At 39.1% G+C, this 26,613-nt stretch overlaps 2 protein-coding genes across 3 annotated transcripts in view; one reads left to right on the top strand and one right to left on the bottom strand.

Annotated features, from left to right (window-relative positions):
* LUZP1 (leucine zipper protein 1) overlaps positions 1 to 26,613 on the bottom strand; it is a 158,386-nt gene that overhangs the window by 72,851 nt on the left and 58,922 nt on the right. The window lies entirely within an intron of this gene.
* LOC119514490 (60S ribosomal protein L23a-like) lies at positions 25,357 to 25,743 on the top strand. The gene has a single exon (XM_037810285.1). It carries the CDS (start codon positions 25,357 to 25,359, stop codon positions 25,741 to 25,743), a length of 387 nt encoding a protein of 128 aa, XP_037666213.1.

Raw genomic sequence — 26,613 nt, 5'->3', positions numbered from 1 at the left:
AAATATTTACGTTTATGCCCTTAGACTCCTCTTCCTGCTGCATGCAAGTTCATCGAACATCCTCCTCAACTGTTCTACAACCGTAGAGGCAGTCCAAAATCAAACTGACTGTTAGGTGTGCAAATACCTACCAGCTTCACATAGCTCTGGCCTCCCATGAAATATTCTCCCATTATCTTTAGTTAACTAGAGTAATTGGATAATAACAATTACACATATCCTCTAAAGTGGCAACTACCTAATTCTAATGCTCTCTATAACTACTCTCTCTGTTCAACACGTAATTCCTGTTGTTAGAGAACCTCTAAACAAAACCCACCAACCCACTCATCTGTGACATCCATTTGAGACGGCTTGGCCTAGATAGTTGCTGAACATGGCATCCTAAGCACCAGAACTAACTTGTGTACTGAAAGATATAATGCTTCTGATATAGCTGCACACTCACATGAGATGGCTGTCCACATTAGAATGTGTTAAAAAAAAACATCACTGAATGGCAGAATGAATGGACCAAAAAACTTAACAGCTCTAAACATATCAGAGCATATGTGCCTCCCTCGGGTACCAATTAGTTACGTGAAACACGTTTTTGGCCTTATCTCCCTTGGACAAACAGATGTGACCTAGGATACCCCTTTCCTGCCAGAGAGCATTCATAAGGTTTAACCTAATGCACCTCAGAATTTCTCAGCTTTACAAAATTGCTTTAGTCTGAGAATAAAGCACGCCTTAGCTTGGTGAAAAAGGCTGCTCAGTATTTTCCTCCCTAGTGCAAGAGCATTAGATGCATTAACACAAGTTACAGCACTAGCAAACGGTACTGCTCATGCCCTTAATAATACTAAACATGGCATAAGCCTTTTAAATGAAGAAACCATCCAAATGAGAAAAGTACTGTCATAAAATCATACGGCCTAAGATATGCTTACTGCCACTCAAGGTAGGACTTGTGCCATGGTTGGCACCACTTGTTGCTCATATATACCAGATGAACATACAAATGTCACCAGTGCCTTATCACACTTACAAAATTCTACAAACCATATCCAAAAGTTAGGGTATGTAGACTCCTTTTCCTCTTCGCTCATTCACCTCTCTTTGTATTACAGCTAGATTCTTCTTATTGGCACATTGACAGTATTAATTATTTGTCTATCTTGTTGCTGTTTATATTGTAGTCATGGCCTCATTTCTCAATATTGCAGGCTGTAAACCTGTAACCTCCCGTTCCCACGCTCAGGGACTTATGCAGAAAAAATGGCAAAAAGACAGTAATAGACTTTCACACATTCAATATCCCCCAACTCTTTCAACTTTGTCAGCAATTATGCACATTCCTGCACGTACTCTCGCAGCTCTGTACCTTCGTTATCTTTCCCCAAAAAAACTTCATGGAAGTTGTGCCCAGAGGGATAAACATTAAAGAAACAGTTAACTTTGTCAGCAATCATGTGCATATACTCGCTTGGCTCCGTGCCTCCTTTGTCCATTCCCACTATAAAACCCTGACTTCTCCTCTGGTCAGTGTGGACCATCATAGCAAGCAATTGCTGCCTCTCCTCCTGCTGCCGAGGACAAGGACCCCATGTAGGCCCCCAATAAATTATCTTACTCGCCAAGCTGGACATGTCCGAGTCATTCTTTGATCTGTCATACCTGTCGCAGTTTAGTGGAAGGCTGTCTTTTTACACAGCCCCTCACCATACTCAAAACACCGGGTCTTACCGTAATTCTATACTTAACTTTCTGAGGAACTGCTAAACTGACTTCCACGGCAGCTGCACTATTTTACATTCCCACAAGCAATGAATTTCTCTACAGCCTTTCCAACACTTATAATTCTCCATTTTTTTTTAATATAGTCATTCTGGTGGATGTGAATGATATTTCATTGCGGTTTTGATTTGCCCCTCCCTAATGGTTGATGTGGAGCACCCTTTCACATGTTTTTTGTCCATCTGTATATCTTCTTTGGAGAAATGTCTACTTGAGTCTTTTGCCCATTTTTCAAATGGGTTGTTTGGTTTTTTGTTGCTGAGTAGAAGGATTTCTTTAAATTATTCTGGATAGTAAGCCCTCATCAGATATATGGTTTCCAAATATTTTCTCCTATTGAGAAGATTGTTATTTTACTTTCATGGTAGTCCTTTGAAGCACTGAAGTTTTTCATTTTTGATGAGGTTCCATTTATCTTTTTTTTTATTTTTTTGCTGTTTGTGCTTTGGGTATAAAGTCTAAGAAACCACAGCCTAACCCAAGGACCTAAAGGTGCTTCCCTATGTTTTCTTCTAGGAGTTTTACACTTCTGGCTCTTATATTTAGGTCTCTGATCCAGTTCGAGTTGATTTTTTTATATGGTGTGATATAGGTTACCTTAATTCTTTTGCAAATGGGGAATACAGTTTTCCCAGCACCATTTGTTGAAGAGACTATTCTTTCCCTGTTGAGTGGCCTTTGCCTCCTTTTCAAAAATCAGTTGGCCATAAAGATGAGGGCTGATTTTGGAATCTCATTCCCAATCCATTGGTCTATAATATGTCTGTTCTTGTGCCAGTACCAGGCCACTTTGATTACTGAGGCTCTATAAGTTTTAAGATCGGGAAATGTGAGTCCTCGAACTTCATTCTTTTTTAAGATGGCTTTGGCTATTCAGGAACCCTTACCCTTCCCATATAAACTTGATGACTGGTTTTCCCATTTCTGTAAAGTAGGCTGTTGGAATTTTGATTGTGATTGTGTTGGATGTGGAAATCGCTTTGGATAGACTTGATATTTTAACAATATTTAATCTTCTAATCCATGAACACGGAATGTCTTTCCATTTATTTGGCAATGTTTTGTGTTTTCTGTGCATAAGGCCTTTACAACCTTGGTTAGATTTATTCCTAGATATTTGATTCTTTCAGTTGCTATTGTAAAAATAGAATTTTTTTCTTGATTTTTCCTTCTGAATATTCACTACTTGCGTATAGAAACACTACTGATTTCTACAGGTTGATTCACTTTGCTGAATTCCCTTATTAATGCTAGGAGCTTCGTTATGGATTTTTCAGGATTTTCTATATAAAGGATCATGTTACCTGAAAATAGTAAAAGTTTTACTTCTTCCTTTACAATTTGGAGGCTTTCTATTTCTTTTTCTTGCCTATTTGCTCTGGCTAGAACTTCTAATAAAATGTTGAATAACAGTGGTGACAGCAGGCATCCAGATCTTAGAGGGAAAGCTTTCGGTCTTTCATCATCCAGCGTGGTATTGAGGAGGTTTTCCTATTCCTAGTTTTCTAAGTGTTTTTATCAAGAAGTGTGCTGAATCTTGTCAAATGCCTTTTCTGTGTCAACTGAGATGATCTTGTGGGTTTTGTCCTTCATTCTGTTAATGTGGTGTATTACCTTAACTGATTTTCTTATATGGAATGAACTTTGCATACCTAGGATAAATTCCACTTGATCATGGTGTATAATTCTTTTGGTGTGCTGCTGAATTCAGTTTGCTACTATTCTGTACAGGATTTTTGCATCTATATTCATAAGGGATACTGATCTCTAATTTTCTCGTGGTATCATTATCTGGAATTGGTATGAGGATAATGTCAGCCTCGTAGAATGAATTAGGGAGCGTTTTCTCCTCTTCAGTTTTTTGGAAAAGTTTGAGGATTGGTGTTAATTCTTCTTGGAATATTTGTAAAATTCCTGCACAAATACATCTGATACTGGACTTTTCTTTGTTGGGAGGTTTTTGATTACTGAGTCAATCTCTTTACTTGTTATTGATCTGTTGAAATCTTCTATTTCTTCCCGAGTCAGTGTAGGTAGTTTGTGTCTTTGTCAGTCTAGCTAAAGGTTTGTCCATTTTATTGATCTTTCAAAGAACCAAGTTTTGGTTTGCTAATTCTCTCTATTGTTTTTTTAGTCTCTATTTCATTCATCTCCACTCTAATCTTTGTTATTTCTTCCCTTCTGCTTGCTTTGGATTTAGTTTGCTGTTTTTTTTTTTCTAGTTCTTCCAGTTTTTAGGTTAGTTCTATGGTTTTGTAATCTTACTTCTTTTTTAATGTAAGCATTTTGGGCTATAAATTTCCCTCTCAGCACTGCTTTGCTACACCCCATAAGTTATGGAATGCTGTATTTTCATTTTCATTCACCTCAAGATATTTCCTAATTTCCTTTGAGATTTCCTCTTTAATCCATTGGTTAAGAGTAGAGTTGTTTAATTTCCACTTCTCCATCTGTTACTGATTTCTAGTTTCATTCCATTGTGATCAGAGAAGATACTGTATGATTTCATATTTTTTTAATTTATTGAAACTTGTTTTGTGACCTAACTTATGGCCTATCCTGGAAAATGATGCATGTGCACTCAAGAAAAATGTGTATTCTTTTGTTGTTAGGTGATAGGCTCTATATATGTCTGCCTGTGAGGTCTAGTTGGTTTAGAGTATCATCCAGGTCTTGTATTTTCTTATTAATCTTCTGTATAGATATTCTAATTATTGAAAGTGTCATATTAAAATCTCCTATTATTAATATAGAACCATCTATTTCTCCCCTCAAATCTGTCAGTAGTTGCTTCATATATTTTATGGTTCTGCTGTTAGCTGCACATTTATTTATAATTGTTATTTCTTTTTGTTGAGTTGACCCCTTTGTCAGTATGTAATGACAGTCTTTGTCTCTGATAACAGTTTTTTACTTAAAGTCTGTTTTGTCTGATATGAGCAGAGCTACCCCAGCTCTCTTTCAGTTACTACTTGCGTGTTATATTATTTTCCATCCTTTCACTTTCAACCTACTTAAGTCTTTGCATTTAAGACCAATCTCTTGTGAACAACATACAGTTGGATCATGCTTTTTTATCCATTCTGCCAATTTCTGCCTTTTTACTGGAGAGTTTACATTAAAGTCACTAGTGATAATATACAACTTTCTTCTGCCATTTTGCTAGTCTTCCTAAGCCTTATACCTTTTTTAGCCCTCAATTCTTCTGTTAATGCCTACTTACATATTTATTTGATTTTTTTTTTCTCTTGTGCCATATTGAGTCCCTTCTCGTTTCCATCTGGATATATTTCTCATATTTTTTCCTTGTGGTTACCATGGGGTTAACATTTAACATTCTAAATGTATAACAATCACATTTGATTTGATACCAACTTGATTTCAATAGCATACATATATTGTTCCTATACCCCTCTGTCCTCACACTTTTTTTTTGGTACTTGTTACAATTACCTTGGGACACTGTAGGTCCAAAACCAAAGATCTGTCATTAATTTTTACACATTTGCATTTTAGCAGCTATAGGAATTAAGAAGTGGAGTTACATACCCCCCCCAAAAAAAAATACAATAAAATAGTATCGGCATTTATAATTACCCAAATGGTTACCCTTACTGGGGTCTTTATTTCTTGATGCCACTTCGATCCACTGTTGCGTGTTCTTTCCTTTCAGACTGAAAAATTCCTTTTAGCACTCCTTTTAGGGCAGGTCTAATGGTGAGGAACTACCTCAGCATTTATCTGGGAACATCTTAATCTCTCCCTCATTTTTGAAAAAAAAGTCTTGCCAGATATAAAATTCTTGGTTGGCAGTTGTTTTCTTTCAGCACTTTAAGTATTTCAACTACTGCCTTCTTGCCTCCATCACTTCTGATGAGAAATCAGCAGTCAATCTAATTGGGACTCCCCTGTATATAAATGATGCTTTTCTCTTCCAACTTTCAAAACTTTCTCCTTGCCCTTTGCATTTGACAATTTGATCAATAAATGACAGGATGTGTTTTTCTTCAAATTTATCCTGTTTGGTGTTCTCTGGGGCTTCCTGGATGTGCATATTCACATCTTTTGCTAAGTTTGGGAAGTTTTCTTTCATTATTTCTTTGAGTATTCTTTCTGCCTCTTTTTTTTCTTCTTTTTGGGCTCCAGTTTTGCTTGATTTTGTGTCTTGGGCTATTTGTGCTTTTTGTAATTCCCAGCCTCAATCAATCAATTACCTTGTCTTTGAGTTCACTTATTCTTTCCTCTGCCAGTTCCAATCTGCTGTTGAAGTCCTACTGGGAATTTTTCATTTCAGTTATTGTGGTCTTCATCTCTGGTAGTTCTCTTTGGTTCCTTTTTAAATTTTCTTTCTGTTTACTTAGACTCTCATATTGTTCATTCATTGTTTTCCTGATATCCTTTCATTCTTTCTCTGCATTTTCCTTCATCTCCTTGAGCAAATTGAAGAACGTTTCTTTTTTAAGTCTTTATCCAAAATGTCCACAGTCTGGTCATCTTCATTGATGTTTTCTGGATTTTTATCCTATTCCTTTGGATGGGTCATCATTTCCTATTTCTTTGTTTGTCTTGTAATCTTTTGGGGTATACTGTAAATTTTAGTATTTTAAAAGGTTACTCTGGGATTTATTCCCTGAGGTGTCTGTTTCTTGAGTTTGTAATGAGATGGTGATATGACATATTTTCTTGAGTGTGAGGAGCTAACCAAGCAAATCTAACCAAAAACACTTTTCACCATCTTTGCAAATTGGCTTTGTGTTCACTCGTGCTCTTCCCCTCAAAATTCAGCCCTCCTATCAGGAAGCTCAGCCCAAGGTGAATACAAAGTGCAGGGACCTCCCCGGCTTTTCTGGGCCTTTTTCTTGTCCTAGGCTTTGTGCTTGCTAGTGACCTTAGGAGTTCCCCTCTTTATTGGAGTTTGAATGCTCCCTCTACTTATCAGGAAACAGATCTCCCTATCCGGGGTCTTCCACTGCAGGCCTTAAAGCAGGTAAACCTTTGCCCCAGACCATTCGCCTCAACTGTGCTGTCTCAAACTGCTTTTGCTTGGAGGGCAAATTTAGGGTGGGGGTGGGAGTGGGGAAGCACACCAGAGAGGAGTATCTTCAAGTCAGTCTTCCCTGGCCTGAACAAGGCAGGGACCCATAAGGGAGCACTGGAGGGCCCCAAACTGCCCTGGGGAGGAATAAGGCAGGAACCAGGAAGGGGCATCAGGAGCTTTTTCCATGGTTTCCCAAAACTGTGCTGTCTTGACTTGGTCCCTGCCCAGCCAATGCAGCCCTTCAATTATCCTCTACAGCTCTGAGGAAGTATGCTGTCTGTTCCGGTTTGTTAATGCTGCCTGAATGCAAGACACCAGAATTGGATTGGCTTTTATAAAGGGGGTTTATGTGGGTACAAATTTACAGTCCAAGGGCCATAAAAATGTCCAAACTAAGGCATCAACAAGAAGATACCCTTCACTGAAGAATGGCCAATGGCGTACGGAACACCTCTGTCAGCTGGGAAGGAATGTGGCTGGCGTCTGGTGCTCCTTTGCTTCCAGGTTGCATTTCTCCAAAATGCCTGTGGGTTTCTCTTAGCACCTCTCTCTCTCAGCTTCTGTGCATCCTTGCTTCTTTCTCCCAGGATGCTTCTTCTCTAACCGTCTGGGGGTCCTCTCTTAGCTTCTCCAGGGCAAACTCTGGGCTTCATCTCTTAGCTTAGCATCTCCAGACATCCTTCTGTCTGCATCTCCAAGCGTCTCCAAACATCAGCAAGCATCTGGGTCTGTGTCAGCTCTTAGCTTCTCTCTCAAATACTCCAGTGAACTAATCAAGACCCATCCTGAATGGCAGGGCCACACCTCACACCTCCATGGAAATAATCTAATCAAAACTATCACCCACAGTTGGGTGAGTTACATCTCCATGGAAACAATCAAAAGGTTCCACCCTAATCAAAAGACTAATAAAGTTGCCCCCACAAGATTACATTAAAGAACCTGGCTTTTGGAGGGACATAATACATCCAAACCAGCACACTCTCTTAAGTCTCCTCCATCACCTCTGTCCAGGGTGGGATGGAACAACAGCCGCCCTCAGAGTGGGGCCTCTAGCTATCCAAAGTAGCTAATCAAAAGCAGTGATCAGTGATCCACCTACCACCAACACCACCACCCCCCACCCCACCCCCCATATTTGAGATGTGGATTTTTAAGTCTCTGGCACCAGCAAGCTATGGCAGGTGCTGGATCCCACTGCTGCCTGTTGTAAGAGCAGAGGATGAGCACTGGTAACAACCACAGGGAAAGAGCAATTTACTGGTATTTACTAGTCTCTTGCTCCTGCCCTTCCCTGGATGCTGTACCGTGTTCTACTGGACTCCAAAGTTTCTAAGTATTCGATTCAGATAGTTCCTGCCTGTTTAATAGTTGTTCTGGTGGAAGGACTAATTCCTGGAGCTTCCTACTCTACCATCTTCCCATAATTCCCTGTAACTTCTTGATGGCTATCTCTCTTGTTGTCATGTCTTGCTCACTTTGATGAAGCTATCTGCCACACTGGAGAGGCCCAGGTGGCAAGGAACTGAAGATGGCCTACATCCACCTAACAGCAAGGAACTGAAGTCCTCAATCTAACAGCCCACAAGGAACTGAATCCTTCCAACAATCACTCAGTGAACCTGGAAGCAAGCCCTTTCCCTTGAGGTGACTGCAGCCCTGGCTGATACTTTGTACCCTTTTGAGAGAACCTGAAGCAGAGGACCCAGTTAAGCCCTACCTAGGTTCCTAACCCACAAAAACTATGAAATAAATGTATATTGTTTTAAGCCACAAAATTTTGTTATACAGCAAAATTTAACCAAGACACCCTGTGTATTTAAAAAAAGGTGGGGGGAGGGGGGGCAGGGATGAAGAGAGAACCTCTGGATCAAAAGATTCTTAAAAGATCTATCATCCAATCACAATGTGGGGCCTTAATTGGATCCTGATTCAGAAAAACTGCAAACAAAATAAAACTATGGCATGTAAGAGACAACTGAAATTTGAATGACTGTATATTTGATATTAAAGAATTCTTATTAATATTTTGATATGATATTAAAATTGTGGGGTTTTTTTTTAAATTTCAAACACTTTAACTTTTAGAACCACATAATGAAATGCTTACAGATGAAATTATATGATATCTGAAATTTGCTTCAAATTAATATGGGATGGGTTTAAGTGAATTGGGGTATAGATGAAACAAGACTGGCCATGAGTTCATAACTATTGAACTAGTGATGGGTATTTGAGAGTTCATTATAAAGTTTCCTTTTATATAAGTTTGAAAATTCTATAATAAAAAGTTTAAGGAAAATAAAATAAAAAACCCAAGGGTCCTTCTAGTTCTTAGATCTGACAATGTATAATCCACAGTACCTCAAAGCCTATGCTACAACTACTCTGAGCTTCCCTGAGTTTCCTGCAACACTTCAGTCTATGCCAAAAACCAATACTACAAAAACTCTGTTGCATACTTATATCTGGTGAGTTACTTCAGATAAAATTATTTAGACAATTTGACCTGGGCTGGTAAAGAGAATGGAATGAAGGGATGGCTAATTACAAGAAGGTCTTTGGCATGATCCAAGAGAAATCACCCTAGGGACTTGGTAGCACAGGAAACCTTCCTTTGTTTGTCCTACCTTAGGACAGTTCCAGGCTCCTGCCTGCCTAGGTATTTTAACATTTCTTCCCTCTGCTGTGTACAGACTTAATTTCTTAATCCCTTAAAGCTTTTCTCATTAAGCCTAACGAATATGGATTGTTGTGAATGATCTATATTCCAATTTCTAACATTGTTCAGCTAAAAAAAAGACACTCCTTGTAAACTGTAGACCATGAAAAGAACTTTGACTATTTTTTCTAGTCAGAGTCTGATTCACAGGTTAAGAGAAAGAACTCTGAAGTTCCCACTAACAATAAGATACACACAAATTGGGATAGACAAATGGGAACTTACTAACTAGTTCCCACATTCTTCCTTGGGGTATACCACCACTGCTACTGCCACACTTCACTTCCACAATCACCCATGCAATATTTATATTCTAGCACCTACCCATGGTAAAAATGGTCCTGAGATACATACTTTATCTCAGGGGTTCTCAATCCTGGCTGAACATCCAGAAAACCTGGGAAGCTTTCAAAAATATCACTACTCCCATTATCTGACCCAATTTCTGCCAACAAGTCAATGACATGAAAAAAGGGGGAGGAGGGAATGAGGGGTTGTTCTAGATGAAAAGAAACTTTAGAAACAATAACCTAATGTACCTTGAAGGCTCTGATTGGATCCATATTCTAACTAACTGCAAAAAGACATTTCTGAGACAATCAAGGAAATGTGGCTATGAACTAAGAATGTTACTAAAGATTTCTTAATTTTATTGTTTGATAATGGCATTATGGTTATGTAAGTACATTTCCATGTATGTTTAAAAATAAATATGAAAAAAATGAAAGTATGTAGGGGGATAAAATTACATGATATCAGGAATTTACTTTAAAATACTTCAACAAATAAAAAGAAAAAAGGGAATGGATGAACAAAAGGTGACAATAGTTTGGTAACTACTGAATCAAGGTATATATAGGTTCATGGTATAGCCTCCCTACTTTTGTGTATGTTTGAAAAAAAATTTTTTTAATGCTAAAACCTAGTAGAATCACAAAACTGTTTGTAAATATCTACCAAAGTTAAGCATGTAATCCAGCAATTCTGTTTCTAGGTATATACACTAGGAAATGAGTACATCTGTCCACCAAAAGACATGTACAATAAAAATGTTCATGGCAGCTTTGTCATACAGACAAACCATAAAGAAGCCAAATGTCTATCAACAGTAAATAAATAATTACGGCATATCTATACAATGAAACTGCTACATAGTTACAAGCAACATGGATGGAATGTCACAGATGTTTACCAAAAGACTACATACTGTCTGATTCTGTTTATACGAAGTTCAAAAATAGACAAAACTAATTAATGGAGATAGCAATTAGAAGTCAGAATAAGTGGATACTTAGGGGGCCAGTAGTGGTGAGAAATGGGCATGAGGAAGCCTTCTAGAGTTCTAGAAATGTTATCTTGATATCTTGATCTGGTATGTGTGCAGTCTTTAACATCACTACATATGTGTGTAAAAATTGAATAATGAATGTTCTTTATTGTACATATATTATATCCCACTAATGAACAAACAGATAAATATGGGAGTAAAAATGAGAATCGTAGGCATCAGTATTTTAAAAAAGCTCTATAAGCAACTCTAATGTGCAACCAAGACTAAGAACCACTCCTCTACTTCAACAAGCTCAAAGACTGTTCAAAGACTCCCAGGTCTTCCTACTTTTATCTCAATAACTTGAGACAGGATAAGTACAGAAGCTGAAAAGATGGCAGGGCAGGAGTGGGGAGAGAAGCAGCTCTTTGAAGAAGGTAAGGATCCAAGATGTGGGAAGAAATGGCGAGGTCAGTGCTGATGGAGCTAGGAACTCAGCTGAAACAACAGATTCTGACAACTCAGATTTTAGTTCCAGCTCTATTACTAACTACAGGTATGATCTTAGGCAAATTGTTTCATTTCTACAGGCCTAAGATTTCTTGCGGCTCTTAAAGTCTGGAGAAGTTGAAAGCAGTCAGGTAGGAATGGGCCCTTTTGAAAGACCCCAGGTTTACCTCTAGCATAGCACATCATTCTGTATTATAATTGTCTAACTACTTGTTTATCCCCCACACACACACATCCCCTGAGCTCTTGAAGGGCGAGGATTATGTATATTTTATCTCTGAACTGCTGAAAATCATAGGAGTGCTCAGAAGTACTTATGTAGACCTACAAGAAAGAATAATTTATCTCCACCAAGTATACCCCTTTCAAATAGCATTAAATAATACTATTTTTTTTTTCCTTTTTAACACCAACTAAATGACATTCAGGTTTTGGGATGCCAACCATCATCAGAAAGGCTCCCTAGAAGATGTCCTGCCAGGTGACTCAGAAGTCCGTGCTCCTATTCCCTAAATAATATACATTCAAATAATAATCCTTAATGCTCAAACTCTATTTCATAGTACAAACTGCTTTCATACCTATACTCTCAATCCACACAACAATCCACTGAAGAGGTATTTATCAAATCCACTTTATACATGAGGAAACTGAGACTCATATTTTAAGTAATTTGCTGACCTGAAGCAAGCTGATGGCAAAAGAAGGGCTTTCATATGTAGCCTCTTTCTTCAGTGCCCAGAAGAGGCAGCAAACAGGAACCTCACCATCTCCATTCCCCTGGCCTCCCCAAATGAGATCAATCAGCCCACTAGTTGCTGTTGCTTTCCTGAGCTGACTACTCATATTTTCCTTGTCCCCATGAGAATCAGTTATACCAATTATTTTTATTATGTTATAAGCAAAAAATAAGTCCAGCACAGGGAAAAAGATATCCAAGACTGCAAACAGCCACTTTCATAAAGTGTAGAAAGCTAAAGCAGTAAGAGCAAAACTTGCTCCAGCAGGGAGTTGTAAACCCTACTTGACCAATAGCCTGCCAGCCCTTACTTATGCACAGCTGATTTACTTGTTATTATATTTTCTTCAGTAATTTGAACTACCTATTGTTTTCTCCATACCATTCTAAATACTTCAAGGGCAAAGACCACATCTTCCAGTTAACTTACATCTCCTCCTATACAATGATTATATGGAACCCAAACCAAAACTGGAACACAAAACATCTTTTACTAATCTATTTAGTAAACAGCCTAACCCAAATTTAAAAATTAAAAAACACCTTAAATAATTAACAAGTTAACATTTCCAAAGGCAAAAAAAACAAACACAAAAGGACACTCAGCACTTACAGCGATACCAGACACACACAGTGAGCACTCAGTAAAGTTTTGCTGAATGAATGATAACTAAGAGCTTAAAATCAATTAAATTCTCTTAAGACAGAATAAAATGCCCAGGACAAGAACCAGAACAGATGAGTAGAAGATGTCAAGTTAATCAGAAAAACAGCAAATCAGATTCTAAGGCAATTCCACCCAAAGTCATGCTTGGGGTCCACAAGGGAACACTCTGGATTTAAGCACCACATTATATCTACAGTAGAGATTATATCTACAACCCAAGTGCATGCTTTAAGGCAGGGGCATAGCATACAGATTCTCTCCACCAGCATCTCAACCAGCAACAGCCACACACACACATATTACTCCCCACTACCAGTGCCCTGTGAAGGCCCAGCCACAGGACTGCAGGAGTTAAGCCAGACAGTACAAAAGTTAGGAGGAAATGGACATGCCACCCGACACTTTTGTGGCACAGCCTAAGCCGATTAGTTTAGGTTACAAATACTACAAGATTCCACTATACTGATGAAACGACTTTTTCTGCACACTAAAAATCACCCATTTTTCAAAATGGGAGCTCTCCGCAAGTACCCTTCAGCAACTCCAAGTTCCATTTCCTCAAATCCTTCATCTATTCTAGGGTATCTTCTTGGATTCAAGTCTCTCCACCTCCCCCAGGTTCCCTACACCTCACCCTAACCCTGTGAACAAAGCAAGTGACCTAAACCCCTTTCCTAACTCAAGCTTTTAAAGTTTCTTTTCCAATAATAAACATCCTTTGTGGCTCCTGCCTTTTGTAGAAGCACAACTGCAAGACGGTCTGAGCTGTAGCAAAGAAGGCTGTAAAGCAAAGAAAAAATGAAGGGCAAGACAGGGCATGATCAGGAAATAAGCTAAATGCTTTTCATTCAGGCAGGAATGGAAGGAGCCCCACCCACCTAGAAGGAGAAAGCATAAGGGAGAATGATTTCTAGTACAGAGCCTGCCTGTACTTTAAAAACCTTAACATAGCCAATAGTCCTCTCCCCATCAAGCCTGCTCTGGGGACAGACATATCCAAAGAGTTAGGAGTGCCCTACAAAAATAATAGGCTTTCCTGGGGTTGAAGTGACATTTTCAGGGGAAACAAACACATAAATTAAGCCAAACAAATTAAGCTTAAATTGCATATTTTTCCCTCATACAGAGATAAGAGAGGGGCATTCTCTGAGGCCCTCAACTCACACCAATAGTAAGTGGGAGTTCAGAGAGCTAGAAAGCCAAGTCCTCCGTGGCTTTCTCCTGCTCTCAGGCCCTGGGGTAAGCCAGTACTCCTTTTCCAAAGGCAGAAATAACTATGGACTTTGGACTTCCTTATAGCCCCTTGTTTATTACAACAGCATCAGGAGAATGCTACAACACTGTGACACCCTATACAAACCCAAGGGAGCATTTACGATTCTAGAACATTCACTTGGGATATACATTTCTCTACTTACCAAAGACCTAAGTTTTAGGACCTTTCTTTTTTAATCTTTTACCATCTCTTTGAAAAAATAAAAATTAAAAAAATTAAAAAATAAATTAATTAAATAAATAAATAAGTAAAAGTTTAAAAAACTAGCTTATCTATAAAATCCACACTCACAGGAACATTCCTCCTGAAAAAAGCTTAGCCTGAGACCACCCAAGGTGCACGGTGGTAAATTTCCAACGCAGAATCTATGCTGTGTGCAAGGGCAAACTGCAGGCTAGTCCTTTATCAAACAGAATCAGATCTTCCAAGATCATGAAATCAAAGAATATCAGAGCTGGAAAGATCTTTGGGGATCGCCTATCCAGTTCAGCCTTTTATTTTAAAGGTGGGGAAAATGAAGTAGGGGACATGGTGGCTTACAGCAAAGTTGGATTTGGACCCAGGTGTCCAGAGTCCCAATTCAGGACTCTTATTGCCACGCCTTATCTTTTCCTAAGATTGAGTTTATGGGAGCTAGGTGACCTCAGAAAAGAAGGGCATAAGCACAGAGACCAACTCTTCGTGAGCTCTCTTTCTCTCCTTCTCTGCTACTTTGTGGTATGACTCAGGGCCAGTTACTGCTCCTCTACATCCCTTAAATTCCAAGAGCTTTTTCTCTTAATTACATAATTTTTACTAAGAAACAAGATATACATTACACCCATGCCCTAGTGGGGCCTCCCAAATACTGGACAGGCAAAGTAAAAAAACAATCCTACTGGAATAGAAAGACCATGAGAACCCTTAAACAGAAAGATAACATCCTTTGGGGGAGGGCACATTTTTTAAAGGTGACTCAAAAGCTCCAGCCTCCACTGAAGGAAACCACATCACCAGACTTTGTCTTCTAGTATTTAGTATGCAGGCCTTGGGGAAAACAATTTCACTACTCTGAATCTTGGTTTCTTCAACAGTAAAATGAAAAGTATGGACCAGGTGCATTCTAAGGCCCCTTCAAGTTCTAAAAGGCCCAACCTCTTTCCAAGAGGGCCCCTGCTCAAGGAAGACTGTACCCATAACAATACCCAAAAAAAACAAAGCACAAAAATCTTGAGCTTGGCGGCAGGACTGAAGATGGGTTCTAGTAGATAGGCTTCTTAGCTATGAATATCAGTGGTACTACCAAAATTAAAGATGAGGGAAAGAGTGCATACATTCAACAGTGAGCCCACTAGACTGTCGGGTATGACACCTTTAAGGATCTGGTTTGACCACTGTTCTAGTTTGCTAATGCTGCAGAATGCAAAACACCAGAGATGGGTTGGCTTTTATAAAAAGGGGTTTATTTAGCTACACAGTTACAGTCTTAAGGCCATAAAGTGTCCAAGGTAACACATCAGTAATCGGGTACCTTCACTGGAGGATGGCCAATGGCGTCCGGAAAACTTCTGTTAGCTGGGAAGGCACGTGGCTGGCATCTGCTCCTAAGTTCTGGTTTCAAAATGGCTTTCTCCCAGGACGTTCCTCTCTAGCAAGCTTGCTTCTCTTCAAAACATCACTCACAGCTGCACTCCATCCAGTCTCTTTGAGTCAGCATGTTTTATATGGCTCCACTGATCAAGGCCCACCCTGAATGGGTGGGGTCACACCTCCATAGGAGTATCCCACCGAAGTCACCACCCACAGCTGGGTGGGGCACATTCCAAGCAAATCTAACCAGCACCAAAACGTCTGTCCCACAAGACCACAAAGATAATGGCATTTGGGGGACACAATACATTCAAACTGGCACATTCCACCCCCTGGACCCCAAAATGACATTATCTTTCCAAATACACAAAATACATTCATTTCATCACAGTATCACAAAAACTTAAATCATTTCAGTAACAAAAGTTAAGTACAAAATCCCATCAAAATCAATTATAGGCATGGCCAGTCCTAAGGCATAATTTTTCTTTAGCTGTGGATCTGTGAACTTAGAACAAGTTATGTGCTCCCAATATACAAAGGACAGACATTCATAGGATAAACATTTCCATTGCCATAAGGAGAAACAGTAAGGAGAACAGGGTTAACAGGACCAAAACAGTTCCTAAAACCTGCAGGACAAACTCCATTAGATTTCAAAGTCTGAGAGTCATTAACAGAACAACGTTGCATCCTTGGGGCTTGAGAGAGCGGGAGTCTAACCCTTCCCAAGGGCCTTTTTGGCAGCTGTTTCCTCTCCAAATGCTTGGGTGAGTGCTCCAACATATCCACACATTGGGGAGACCACCTTCTCGGCCCCACCCTCCTCAAACATGGGGGCAGCTCCCAGATTCCCTTCCATCTCCGGGGCACACGCTCAACCCCTTCAGAACAGTGTGGTGGCAGCCAGGCTCTCCCCAATTCCCTGGGAATGTGCTCCGCCCTCTTTGGGACCGGAGGTGGCAAAACTCTTCCAGAGCATCGAGGTAGAAAGCCCGCCCTCGACCTCCAGGGCAAACTCACCCTTTCCATGCATGTGGGCTGCTCCGCTCTCCCAGCCCCAGACCTCCTGACTCCAGACCTCAACCTCCATGGCTCTGTCTTTGAAGAGATTTTTCCTTTAATTTTTTCCTTGTCTGTCTCCTCCAGTCCAGACCGGCAATGGCTCTGTCTATAAAGATCTCGCAAAAATTCTGTTGGCTTTGCATGAAGCATGCAGGGGTCAAAGCCATCAGACAATAGGACTTTCCACAAATCCTTTCTGCTTAACTCCTTTTCCAATCTTGGCCTGTACTGAAATGGAGGCTGGGTTCCATGTTTGGTTCCATCCTCACATTGGGCTGTAGCTTCTGGGATTCCACCCCCTGGAAGCCTGCAATTTTCCAAGCCATCAACTTCTGGTTTCTTTGAACCCAAGAGTTCAGTTCTAAGTTTATCTCTCTCTGCTCGCATTTTACTATAAGCTGCAAGGAGAAGCCAGGATACGTCCTCCACACGTAGTCTGGAGATCTCCTCAGCTAAGTATTCCAGGTTGTTGCTTCCAGATTCTTCCTTCCATCTGACACCAGGACTCAATTTTGCCAAATTCTGTGCCACTTTAAAACAAGGATTGCCTTTCTTCCAGTTCACAACAACACATTGATCATCTCTGTTCAAGGCCTCATCCGAAGTATCTTTAGAGTCCATGTTTCCACAGTCTCTTTAAAGCAGTTTTGGCCTTTTCTATCAAGCTCCTCACAACTCTTCCAGAAACTCCCCCTTATCCATTTAAAAAGCCGTTCCAGCATGTTTGGTATTTGCAAACTCAGCAGCAAAAGCACCCCACTTCTGGTACCAAAATCTGTTCTAGTTTGCTAATGCTGCAGAATGCAAAACACCAGAGATGGGTTGGCTTTTATAAAAAGGGGTTTATTTAGCTACACAGTTACAGTCTTAAGGCCATAAAGTGTCCAAGGTAACACATCAGTAATCGGGTACCTTCACTGGAGGATGGCCAATGGCGTCCGGAAAACTTCTGTTAGCTGGGAAGGCACGTGGCTGGCATCTGCTCCTAAGTTCTGGTTTCAAAATGGCTTTCTCCCAGGACGTTCCTCTCTAGCAAGCTTGCTTCTCTTCAAAACATCACTCACAGCTGCACTCCATCCAGTCTCTTTGAGTCAGCATGTTTTATATGGCTCCACTGATCAAGGCCCACCCTGAATGGGTGGGGTCACACCTCCATAGGAGTATCCCACCGAAGTCACCACCCACAGCTGGGTGGGGCACATTCCAAGCAAATCTAACCAGCACCAAAACGTCTGTCCCACAAGACCACAAAGATAATGGCATTTGGGGGACACAATACATTCAAACTGGCACAACCACGTACAGAGGGTTTAAATTTGCCATTGCTGATTATTTCCATCCCTTTCCTTGAAATCAAATTGAATACCTATTAAGTGTCTACTACTAAACATATTAAATACTTTCTCAAAATCCTCAGTATCTGTTCTCTCTTTTATTAGGCATTTTGCATGTTACAGACTTAGAGATCTAAGAAAAAAATTTAAAATCTTAATCACAAGTAAATAACTAGAACTTTCAATTAATAGAAAACAAAAAGCGTTGTGTTTAAGTCTATAGCCAATTAAGCATTCTCCTTTCAGAGGCTGCTCCTACCCAGGAATGCGGCTAATGGTGAAAACTCAAAATAACACAAGAAAAGAGGACAAGGGCTTCATTTCCTGCTATCTCCTAAAAACATCTTAATATGGTGGATATAGAATATTAGAGATTAAATCAATGACTTAAACCAAGAATTTACATCAATGCAAAAGGAAGTGCTGGCTCCAATATAAATAAAGAAAAGTAATGAATTTTAATTAAGTAAGTACTTACCTACCTGTCCACTTAGCCTGGGCTAAAGGTAATTTCTACTAACAGGATTGCAAATAGTAAATTTCAAACTTTAATGCAGATATAGAATTACCTGGGTACTTGTTATAAGTTGTAGATTCCCAGGTACCATCCTCGAATATTCCGATTAATTGGATCTGTTGTGGGGGCCAAAGATTTGCATTTTGTATGTACTTTTTAAAATACTGTAGGGTGGGGGGAGTCATGAGGTATCCTAGACATCTAAATAAACATTTTGGAAGGGAACCCACAGTACAAGGTGTTCCAAAACTGGCATGCAGGCCAATTTTCAACAGTACTGGACCCACTCACTACATCAGTAGACACTTTTAACAATCAATATGGTAAGTAAAAATAAGGACCAAAAAAATAAATAAATAATGGGGGGGGTAAGGGATATGGGATGCTTTGGGTGTTCTTTTATTATTTTTATTTTTGTTATTATTTTTTCCTTTCTTTTTTTTTTTTTTTTGGAGTAATGAAAATGTTCTACAATTGACTGTGGTGATGAACGCACAGCTATGTGGTGATACTGTGAGCCATTGATTGTATTCCCTGGATGGCTTATATGGTGTGTGAATATATGTCAACAAAATTGCATTAAAAAAAAAAGAAGAATCAATATGGGCTGATTTCAGTCACTTAACAAAGTAACTGTCCTTTTCTCTTCCTAAAGCAATTTTGAAGTCAGTACTACCTCCACTCCCCATACCAGGCCTCTAAACAGTTATGAAAACACACTGTTTGGCTTTTCTTTGAGGGTCACTGATTGGCTTCATTCTGGATTCTATTCATTTGTTACACTTCCTGAAAGAAGTCTTCCATATCATCCTATTTAACTTACTACTTCCTTCTCATGTTTTATTTTTCTTCACAGTACTCAGCATAAACTGGTATTCGTTATATTTTATATTTACATTTACCCTCATGAGAATGTAAGCTCTATTAGAGAGGGGGCTTCCCTCTCTCCTCCACTGTATTCCTAGCAACTAGTACAGTGCCTGGCATATGTTTGGTATTCAATAAATGTTTATAAATGAACAAAGCACCATATCTGAAAACGAAATAAGTTTTTAACCTTTCATCCTGTTCAATTTACCCACCACACTCACTATCAGCTGCACTTTTCACCCTGGACGGCAATTCTTTTGATGGCTCTATCATTCAGGAAACCGAACGGAGGTACCATTCCAGAAAGGCACCCTGCCATCTGACTTTTACCACACTATGGTAACATGAGATTTTTTCCCCCAGCTAAACTGCAATAGAAGTTTAAAGGTCTAGCCTACAGATATTTCCAAATGACTTACACTCCATAGGAATGCCTTGGCTTCTACTATGTAAGACGACAAATGCAGTGTTGGCAAACAACAGTGCGAGAGCAACAAGTTTCAACAAAAGCAGAACACAAGAAGTTGGCAATCAAAATCACTGCACTGTATTGTACATTAGGTCAGCCAAACACTTCCTGTCAAGACTCAGCTAACTCCCACCACACATTTGTCACCTATGGGAAGTAAGATCTTACAAAGCACATACTACATTAAGTGCTTTATATGCATTACCCTAATCCTCAAACAATCCTACAAGATAGGTATTTTTATCCCCATTTTATAATTTAACAAATTGAAACCCTGAAAGGTTAAGTAATTTGCAACTAATAAATAAGTAGCAGGGCTAGGATTTGAATTCAAGTCTACCTAACCTTAAACTCTTGCTTTTTTTTTCATGTAACACTAATTCCTAAGGCTCCTCCTACCTTCCACCCCCTGCACTAAGTCCAACACAGGATACATTTGATAAATGTTTGCTGAATTCATGAGCATTAAACAGAATATTTTAACTCAAATTCTAGGATCTATAGAGGATCACATTCCCCAGTTTTGACCTTAAAAAGTACTTCCAAAACAAAAAATCATGTTCATTCAACTCCCTTGGAATAAGAAAAACTAATGAAAAAACAGCTTTCTCAGTTAAAAATAAATAAATAAATAAATAAACTGGGTTTATCCCAAAATGGAAACCATCATAACATAATTAATTACTGTGGGAATTTGGATATAAAGCAGATGAAATCATAAAAGGCAGTGTTGTTTGGTACATTAGGAGGTGAACTTGAAGTAAAATCCGAGTTCAAATTATTAACCTTAAGTTTCAGCTACACACTAGGGATCAATGTACTTGCCTCCCAATCTAACAACAGTGCCCTAAGATTCAATGTGATAATGCCTACAAAAACACACTATAAACTATAAAGTGTTGCACAAAAAGAACTATTAATGTGACCATGAACTTTGATGACAAAGTAAAAGCCTGATACAAGCCCTATAAGGCCAACATTATTAAAATTCCCACTATATCTGGAGCATTCTGAGAGGTCAATGTCTTATATTCCAAATAGGTAATATATCCTTAAGAAAGCAAAGTAGTAGTTTACCCATTATTATACATTATTCATCTTTTTATGTCAAATCCTATTTCTCCAACTACACTAACAGACCTCTCAATGACAGAGAATTGGTATACAAAACATCAATAAAATGTTTTGAGAATGACTGCAACAGTGACCTCACCAAAATTTATTGTGGGAGGTAGGGGGAAGAACACTGGGCTCTTCTATATCCCAATAATAATTTCCATGAATCCATTTGGAATGTCAGTTGTCAAATTTGTAAAATGAGATGATAAAAAATGGTCCAAGAACTTGATAACTGTACTTAATGAGGATATGTAAGTGAATATCCTTGTTCTTAGGAAATATACATGGAAGTATTAATAAGCATAGTTCAAAGAGCATGATATATACAACCTACTCTCAAATGTTTAGAAAACAGATGATAGATTAGATAGAGAGACAGAGATAATGAAAGATGGATAGATGGATGGGTGGGCGGGTGGAAGGAAGGAAAGAAGAAAGGATACAAGGAAACAAGGAAAGATGGAAAATACGGCAAAATGTTAAAAGCTGAAATCTGGGTAACTGGGTAGAGGGCGTACTGGAGTTCTCTGTATTGGTTTTGTGTTATTTTTGCAACTGTCCTATAAGTTTGAAATTATTTCAAAATAAAAAGAAAGGTTTTAAAAATGGCCCAAAAACTTTCTTCCTGCTATAAAAGCAATGATTCTTTAGAATGGCAAACAGACATTATCAGCATAAGCCTATTTAGTTCTCTATAAGCTAGAGAGAAAATAAGCAGATTACAAAAAATGCTCTCACCAATCTTAAAAGATACTGGCACCATTCCTAATAAAACCATGAAGTGCCTTTATCAATGCCATTACAGAGATTGGTAAGGAATGATAAAAATCTTTTTTATGGCCAGTCGGATTTGGGTAGGTGGATGTGGGTGTTTAGGAGCTACTGATATTGTGTACACGTGTGTGCGGTTGTATTTTAATAATGATCAAGAAAAGAAAAGTTCATTATTAGGCCTGCCATTCTCTTATTTTCACCCTCAAACTTGAATGACCACAGCCCTATCAAAACCCAGATTATAAAGATAACAATGAGGTTAAGAATCTTGCAACACATTTTGACATCAGCATAGCCTTTTCAGCTTCCACTTTATCCCCAATCCATCTCCCAACAACAAACCCCCACCCCCAAACTACTCAGCTCCTCTTAGCGATACAAATTCCACCCCATCAAACTTTCCTAAAGGAATAAAAATCACTTAATTTATTTTTTCCTGGTTCTATCACTTCCTGCATCTGTTTCTATATCTATATACAAACCATGTACCAGAATCACAATTCAATTTTACATCTGCAATTGATCACAGCTGTTGGAATTTCAAAGAATACAAGAGCACATAGTAGGCAATAAATAAGTATCAGTGGAATAAACTGATTTAGAATACTTACTGACTTAGCACACAAATGAGATTTATGAGGTGCACCCCCTACAACTACAGATTAAATTCCTTAGTCTGTCACTCAAGGGCCTAGGCATGCTGGCCATTATCTTTTTCCTTCCCTGGACAAACTGATCTACTCATTATTCCCTGAAGAAAAATTCCTTCATGTTATATACCTTTACCCAGACATCTCCCCAGCCTGGAATGTCTACTCTGTCTTACCATATCTATTCAAGAAACAACTTAATGCTATCTCCTCTACAGTGGAACCCTTCCACACCCTCAGCTTATTAACTCTTTCCTGCTCAAGCATCTACTGACATTTAGCATACAGGCACACACTGCTATGACAGATGTATTATTCTCCTATACAGCAAACTCACAAAAACATGTTTGTGTGTGTGCTTATGTGTTATTGCTCAAATTACAATGCAAACCAGAAGGAAAGAAGCTGTGAGACATGCAACTAGGTGAATGGATCTTGAGGACATTTTGAGTGAAGTACACCAGAAATGAAAACACAAACATTATAATACTTCACTAAAATGGACTAACTATAATGTGTAAACTCTGAGAATTGAATCTTAGAGCACAGGTTATCAGAGGAACATTTACTGTAAAGGCCCCTAGATTGTAAGCTCTTACAGCAGTCACATCTATTCCTGAGTTGTAATGGTTATCTTCAGATTCTAAGATGCTGAGCTCTTTGTGTATAAAACCTGGTCGGTCTATGAAACTTTGGGTATCTGTGTGACACCTGAATTCAGAGCTAGAGTTCAGCAGCTATGAATGTCAGTGTAATTATCTTACACAACAACTGTTAAAAAAGCTTCAATTCGAGATATGAAGTAGATCTGGTTAGGACTAAAGCAAATCAGACCCAAGGGTAAAGGACGACACTGTGTTTTAAGACTTCAACTTCCATGTGAGACCAAGGGAAGAGATGTTTATTTGGTGCAGGATCTATATTTTCTATAGCATACTAAATAATTTAACTTGTACGGTCAGTTTATTCAAACACCATAATTACATGGAACTTTGAATAGGAGCTGAGATCTGGTAGGTTTGTACAGATTAGTGTGAGATCCCAATACATCCCAAAGTGATGTGGCCTCTCTCTCTCTCTCTAAACCCACTTGGCAAGTAAACTCACTGCCCTCCCCCCTATGTGGGACATGACTCCCAGGAGTGTAAATCTCCCTGGCAACGCAGGACATGACTCCCGGGGATAAGTCTGGACCCAGCATCATAGGATTGAGAAAATCTTCTTGACCAAAGCAGGAAGCAAAATGAAACAAAATAAAGTTTCAATGGTTAAGAGATTTCAAATGGAGTCGAGGGGTCTCACTCTGGAGAGTATTCTTATCACTATATAGATATACCTTTTTAGTTTTTAGTGTATTGGAATAGCTAGAAGGAAATACCTGAAACTGATGAACTGCATCCTAGTGGCCTTGATTCTTAGACAATTGTATAACTATGTAGTTTACACAGAGTGACTGTATGATTATGAAAACCTTGTGGTCTCACACTCCCTTTATCCAGTGTATGGACAGATGAGTAGAAAAATGGGGACAAAATTAAATGATAAATAGGGTGGGATGGCGGGGGTGGGGTGGTGGTGGAACATTTTAGGTGTTCTTTTTTTACTTTCATTTTTATTTATTTATTTTTTTTTTGGAGTAATTTCTTGTGGTGATGAATGCACAACTAAATGATGGTATTGTGAACAGCTGATTGTACACTGTGGATGACTGTATGCTATGTAAATGTATCTCAATAAAACTAAATTTTATAAAACAGAAGAAATTACAATGCAAATCCCCTTTCACTTCTTTGAATTCCAACAAGTACCCAGTACAATGGTATGAACATAATGGTTATTCCATAAAGGTCTGTTTAAGGAAAAACACAAAAGAGAGAGAGAGGGGATATACTCAGGATCCACCAAGCTAATAATATTTCTTAAAAGCAAGCCCTTAACAATGACCTGAATCTTTCAATTATTTTTATGGAGTATAATTTGCATTCCTCAATGGCTTCCCATGACTTAAAATTAAAACCCTACACGATCTGGTCACTGCTTTCCTCTCCTACTTCATCTCCTATCATATTCTTCCACCACTCTCCCTATCTCTCACTCTCTGCTCCATACACATCAGTCTCCTGAGTCCTCACCTTAGGATCTTAGGATTCCCACCTTAGGACCTTGTAGCTTCCTCTGTCTTCTTCCAGATCTTCCCAGGCTGCTACCTCCTCATAAACAAGTCACAGTTCAAATGTCACTTCCTCAGAAATATCTTCCCTGACAACTCTGGCTAAAGCTGTACTCCCCTCCTCCCATTACTCCTTGCCATATTAAAATGTTTTATTTTCCTCTACCTGTACCTGAAATTATTCTGTTGACACGTTTACTGCATGTCTCTCCCAGTTAGAATGTAAGCTCTAAGGAGTCAAGAATATTGTCAGTCTTTGTTTCAGTTTGCTAAAGCTGCTGGAATGCAACATACCAGAAATGGGTTGGCTTTTACAATGGGAATTTATTAGTTCACAAATTTACAGTTCTTAGGTCATGAAAATGTCCAAATTAAGGCATCAAGAGGAGGATACCTCCTCTGAAGAAAGGCTGCTGGCATCTGTCACATGGGAAGGCACATGGCCAGCGTCTGCTGATCCTTGTCTCCCAGGTTTTGTTGCTTTCAGCTCCAGTTTTCTCTGAGCGTCTGTGGGTCCTCTCTTAGCATCTCTGGGGCATTTCTCTCTAAATTCTCTCTCAGTGTTTGTGCCTTTTATCCTCTCATAAAGGTCTCCAGTAAAGGATTAAGGCCTGCCTTGAACTGGGTGGGTCACAACTCAATTGAAACAACTTAACCAAAAGGTCCCACCCACAATAGGTCTGCACCCATAAGAACAGATTAAAAGAACATGGCCTCCTTTTCACAAAGATGGCACCAAAAGCGAAGACGGAAGCCCCTGCCCCTCCCAAAACCGAAGTCAAAGCAACAGCTTTGAAAGCCAAGAAGGCAGTACTAAAATGGGTCCACAGCCACACACACAAAAAAAGAAGATCCGCACTTCACCCACATTCCGGCATCCCAAGATGCTGCGTCTCAGAAGACAGCCCAAATATCCTAGGAAGAGAGCCCCCAGGAGAAACAAGATTGACCACTCTGCTATAATCAAGTTCCCCATGACCACTGAGTCAGCCATGAAGAAGACTGAAGACAACAATACACTTGTGTTCATTATGGATGTCAAGGCCAACAAGCACCAGATCAAACAGGCTATGAACAGGCTCTATGACATCGACATGGCAAAGGTCAACACCCTGATCAGGCCAGATGGAGAGAAGAAGGCATATGTTCGACTGGCTCCTGACTATGATGCTTTGGATGTTGCTAACAAAACTGGGATAATCTAAACTGAGTCCAGCTGGCAAATTCTAAATATGTTTTTTGACCATTAAAAAAACAAAACAAAACAACAACAACAACAAAAGAACATGGCCTTTTCTGGGGTACATAACAGCTCCAAACAACCACAGTCCGTATCCCAGTATCTAGAACACTACCTGGCATAAAGAAGGGAGTAAATAAATATTAACCAAAAGAATGAATGAGTTTTATTTCCCCTCAGCTAATAATGTAGCATTGTTTTCTACTTTTTTCATCTCCCACAGCACTTAAGAGACTAAGTACATTGGAACAACCGCCAAAATGCTCAATTTTTGATGACAGAAATACATATAGTCATTCCTTTTCTGGCACACCTCTCCAGTTATGTCTTTAATTAATTCAACAAATATTGAGTACCTAGTCTGAGCCAGGCACTGGGGTGGGCTTCATTCTAATTTCTTACCTTTTCAATTTATCATGCTCATCAATGATATTCTGAAAGGTCCAACCTTGACCATAAATAAGTTAAAGCAGTCCTGGTCCCCCCATTCCAGTCCCCATCCCAGTCCCCACCCCAGACCTCATTTTGTTTACTAATGAAATGCAATTAATTGTAGGTGTCTACAGGGCACCATACAAACTGAATTGTTATTTTTGATGTCAGAGATCACACAAAGCACTTTACTGTCCAATTATATTAATCTCTTATCTTGTTCTTCAAGAGAATAATTCTCTAAAAACAGCTATAAAAGACAATCCTGAGAAAATGAAGGCATTTGAAAATAAACTGATATTGGATGATATCAGAGATGTCTGCAACTTATTAAATAGTTCACAGGAAAAAACACATAGACATATTTATACATACATAAATATAATAAGGCAAAATGTTAACT

This window comes from Choloepus didactylus, chromosome 2 (assembly GCF_015220235.1).
Source record: "Choloepus didactylus isolate mChoDid1 chromosome 2, mChoDid1.pri, whole genome shotgun sequence".
Taxonomy (NCBI): domain Eukaryota; kingdom Metazoa; phylum Chordata; class Mammalia; order Pilosa; family Megalonychidae; genus Choloepus; species Choloepus didactylus.
This window is presented reverse-complemented; position numbering and strand designations above follow the sequence as displayed.

Bases quoted from the DNA above. Each gene is read 5' to 3' on its own strand.
- LOC119514490 (XM_037810285.1), top strand. From the start codon at position 25,357: ATGGGTCCACAGCCACACACACAAAAAAAGAAGATCCGCACTTCACCC.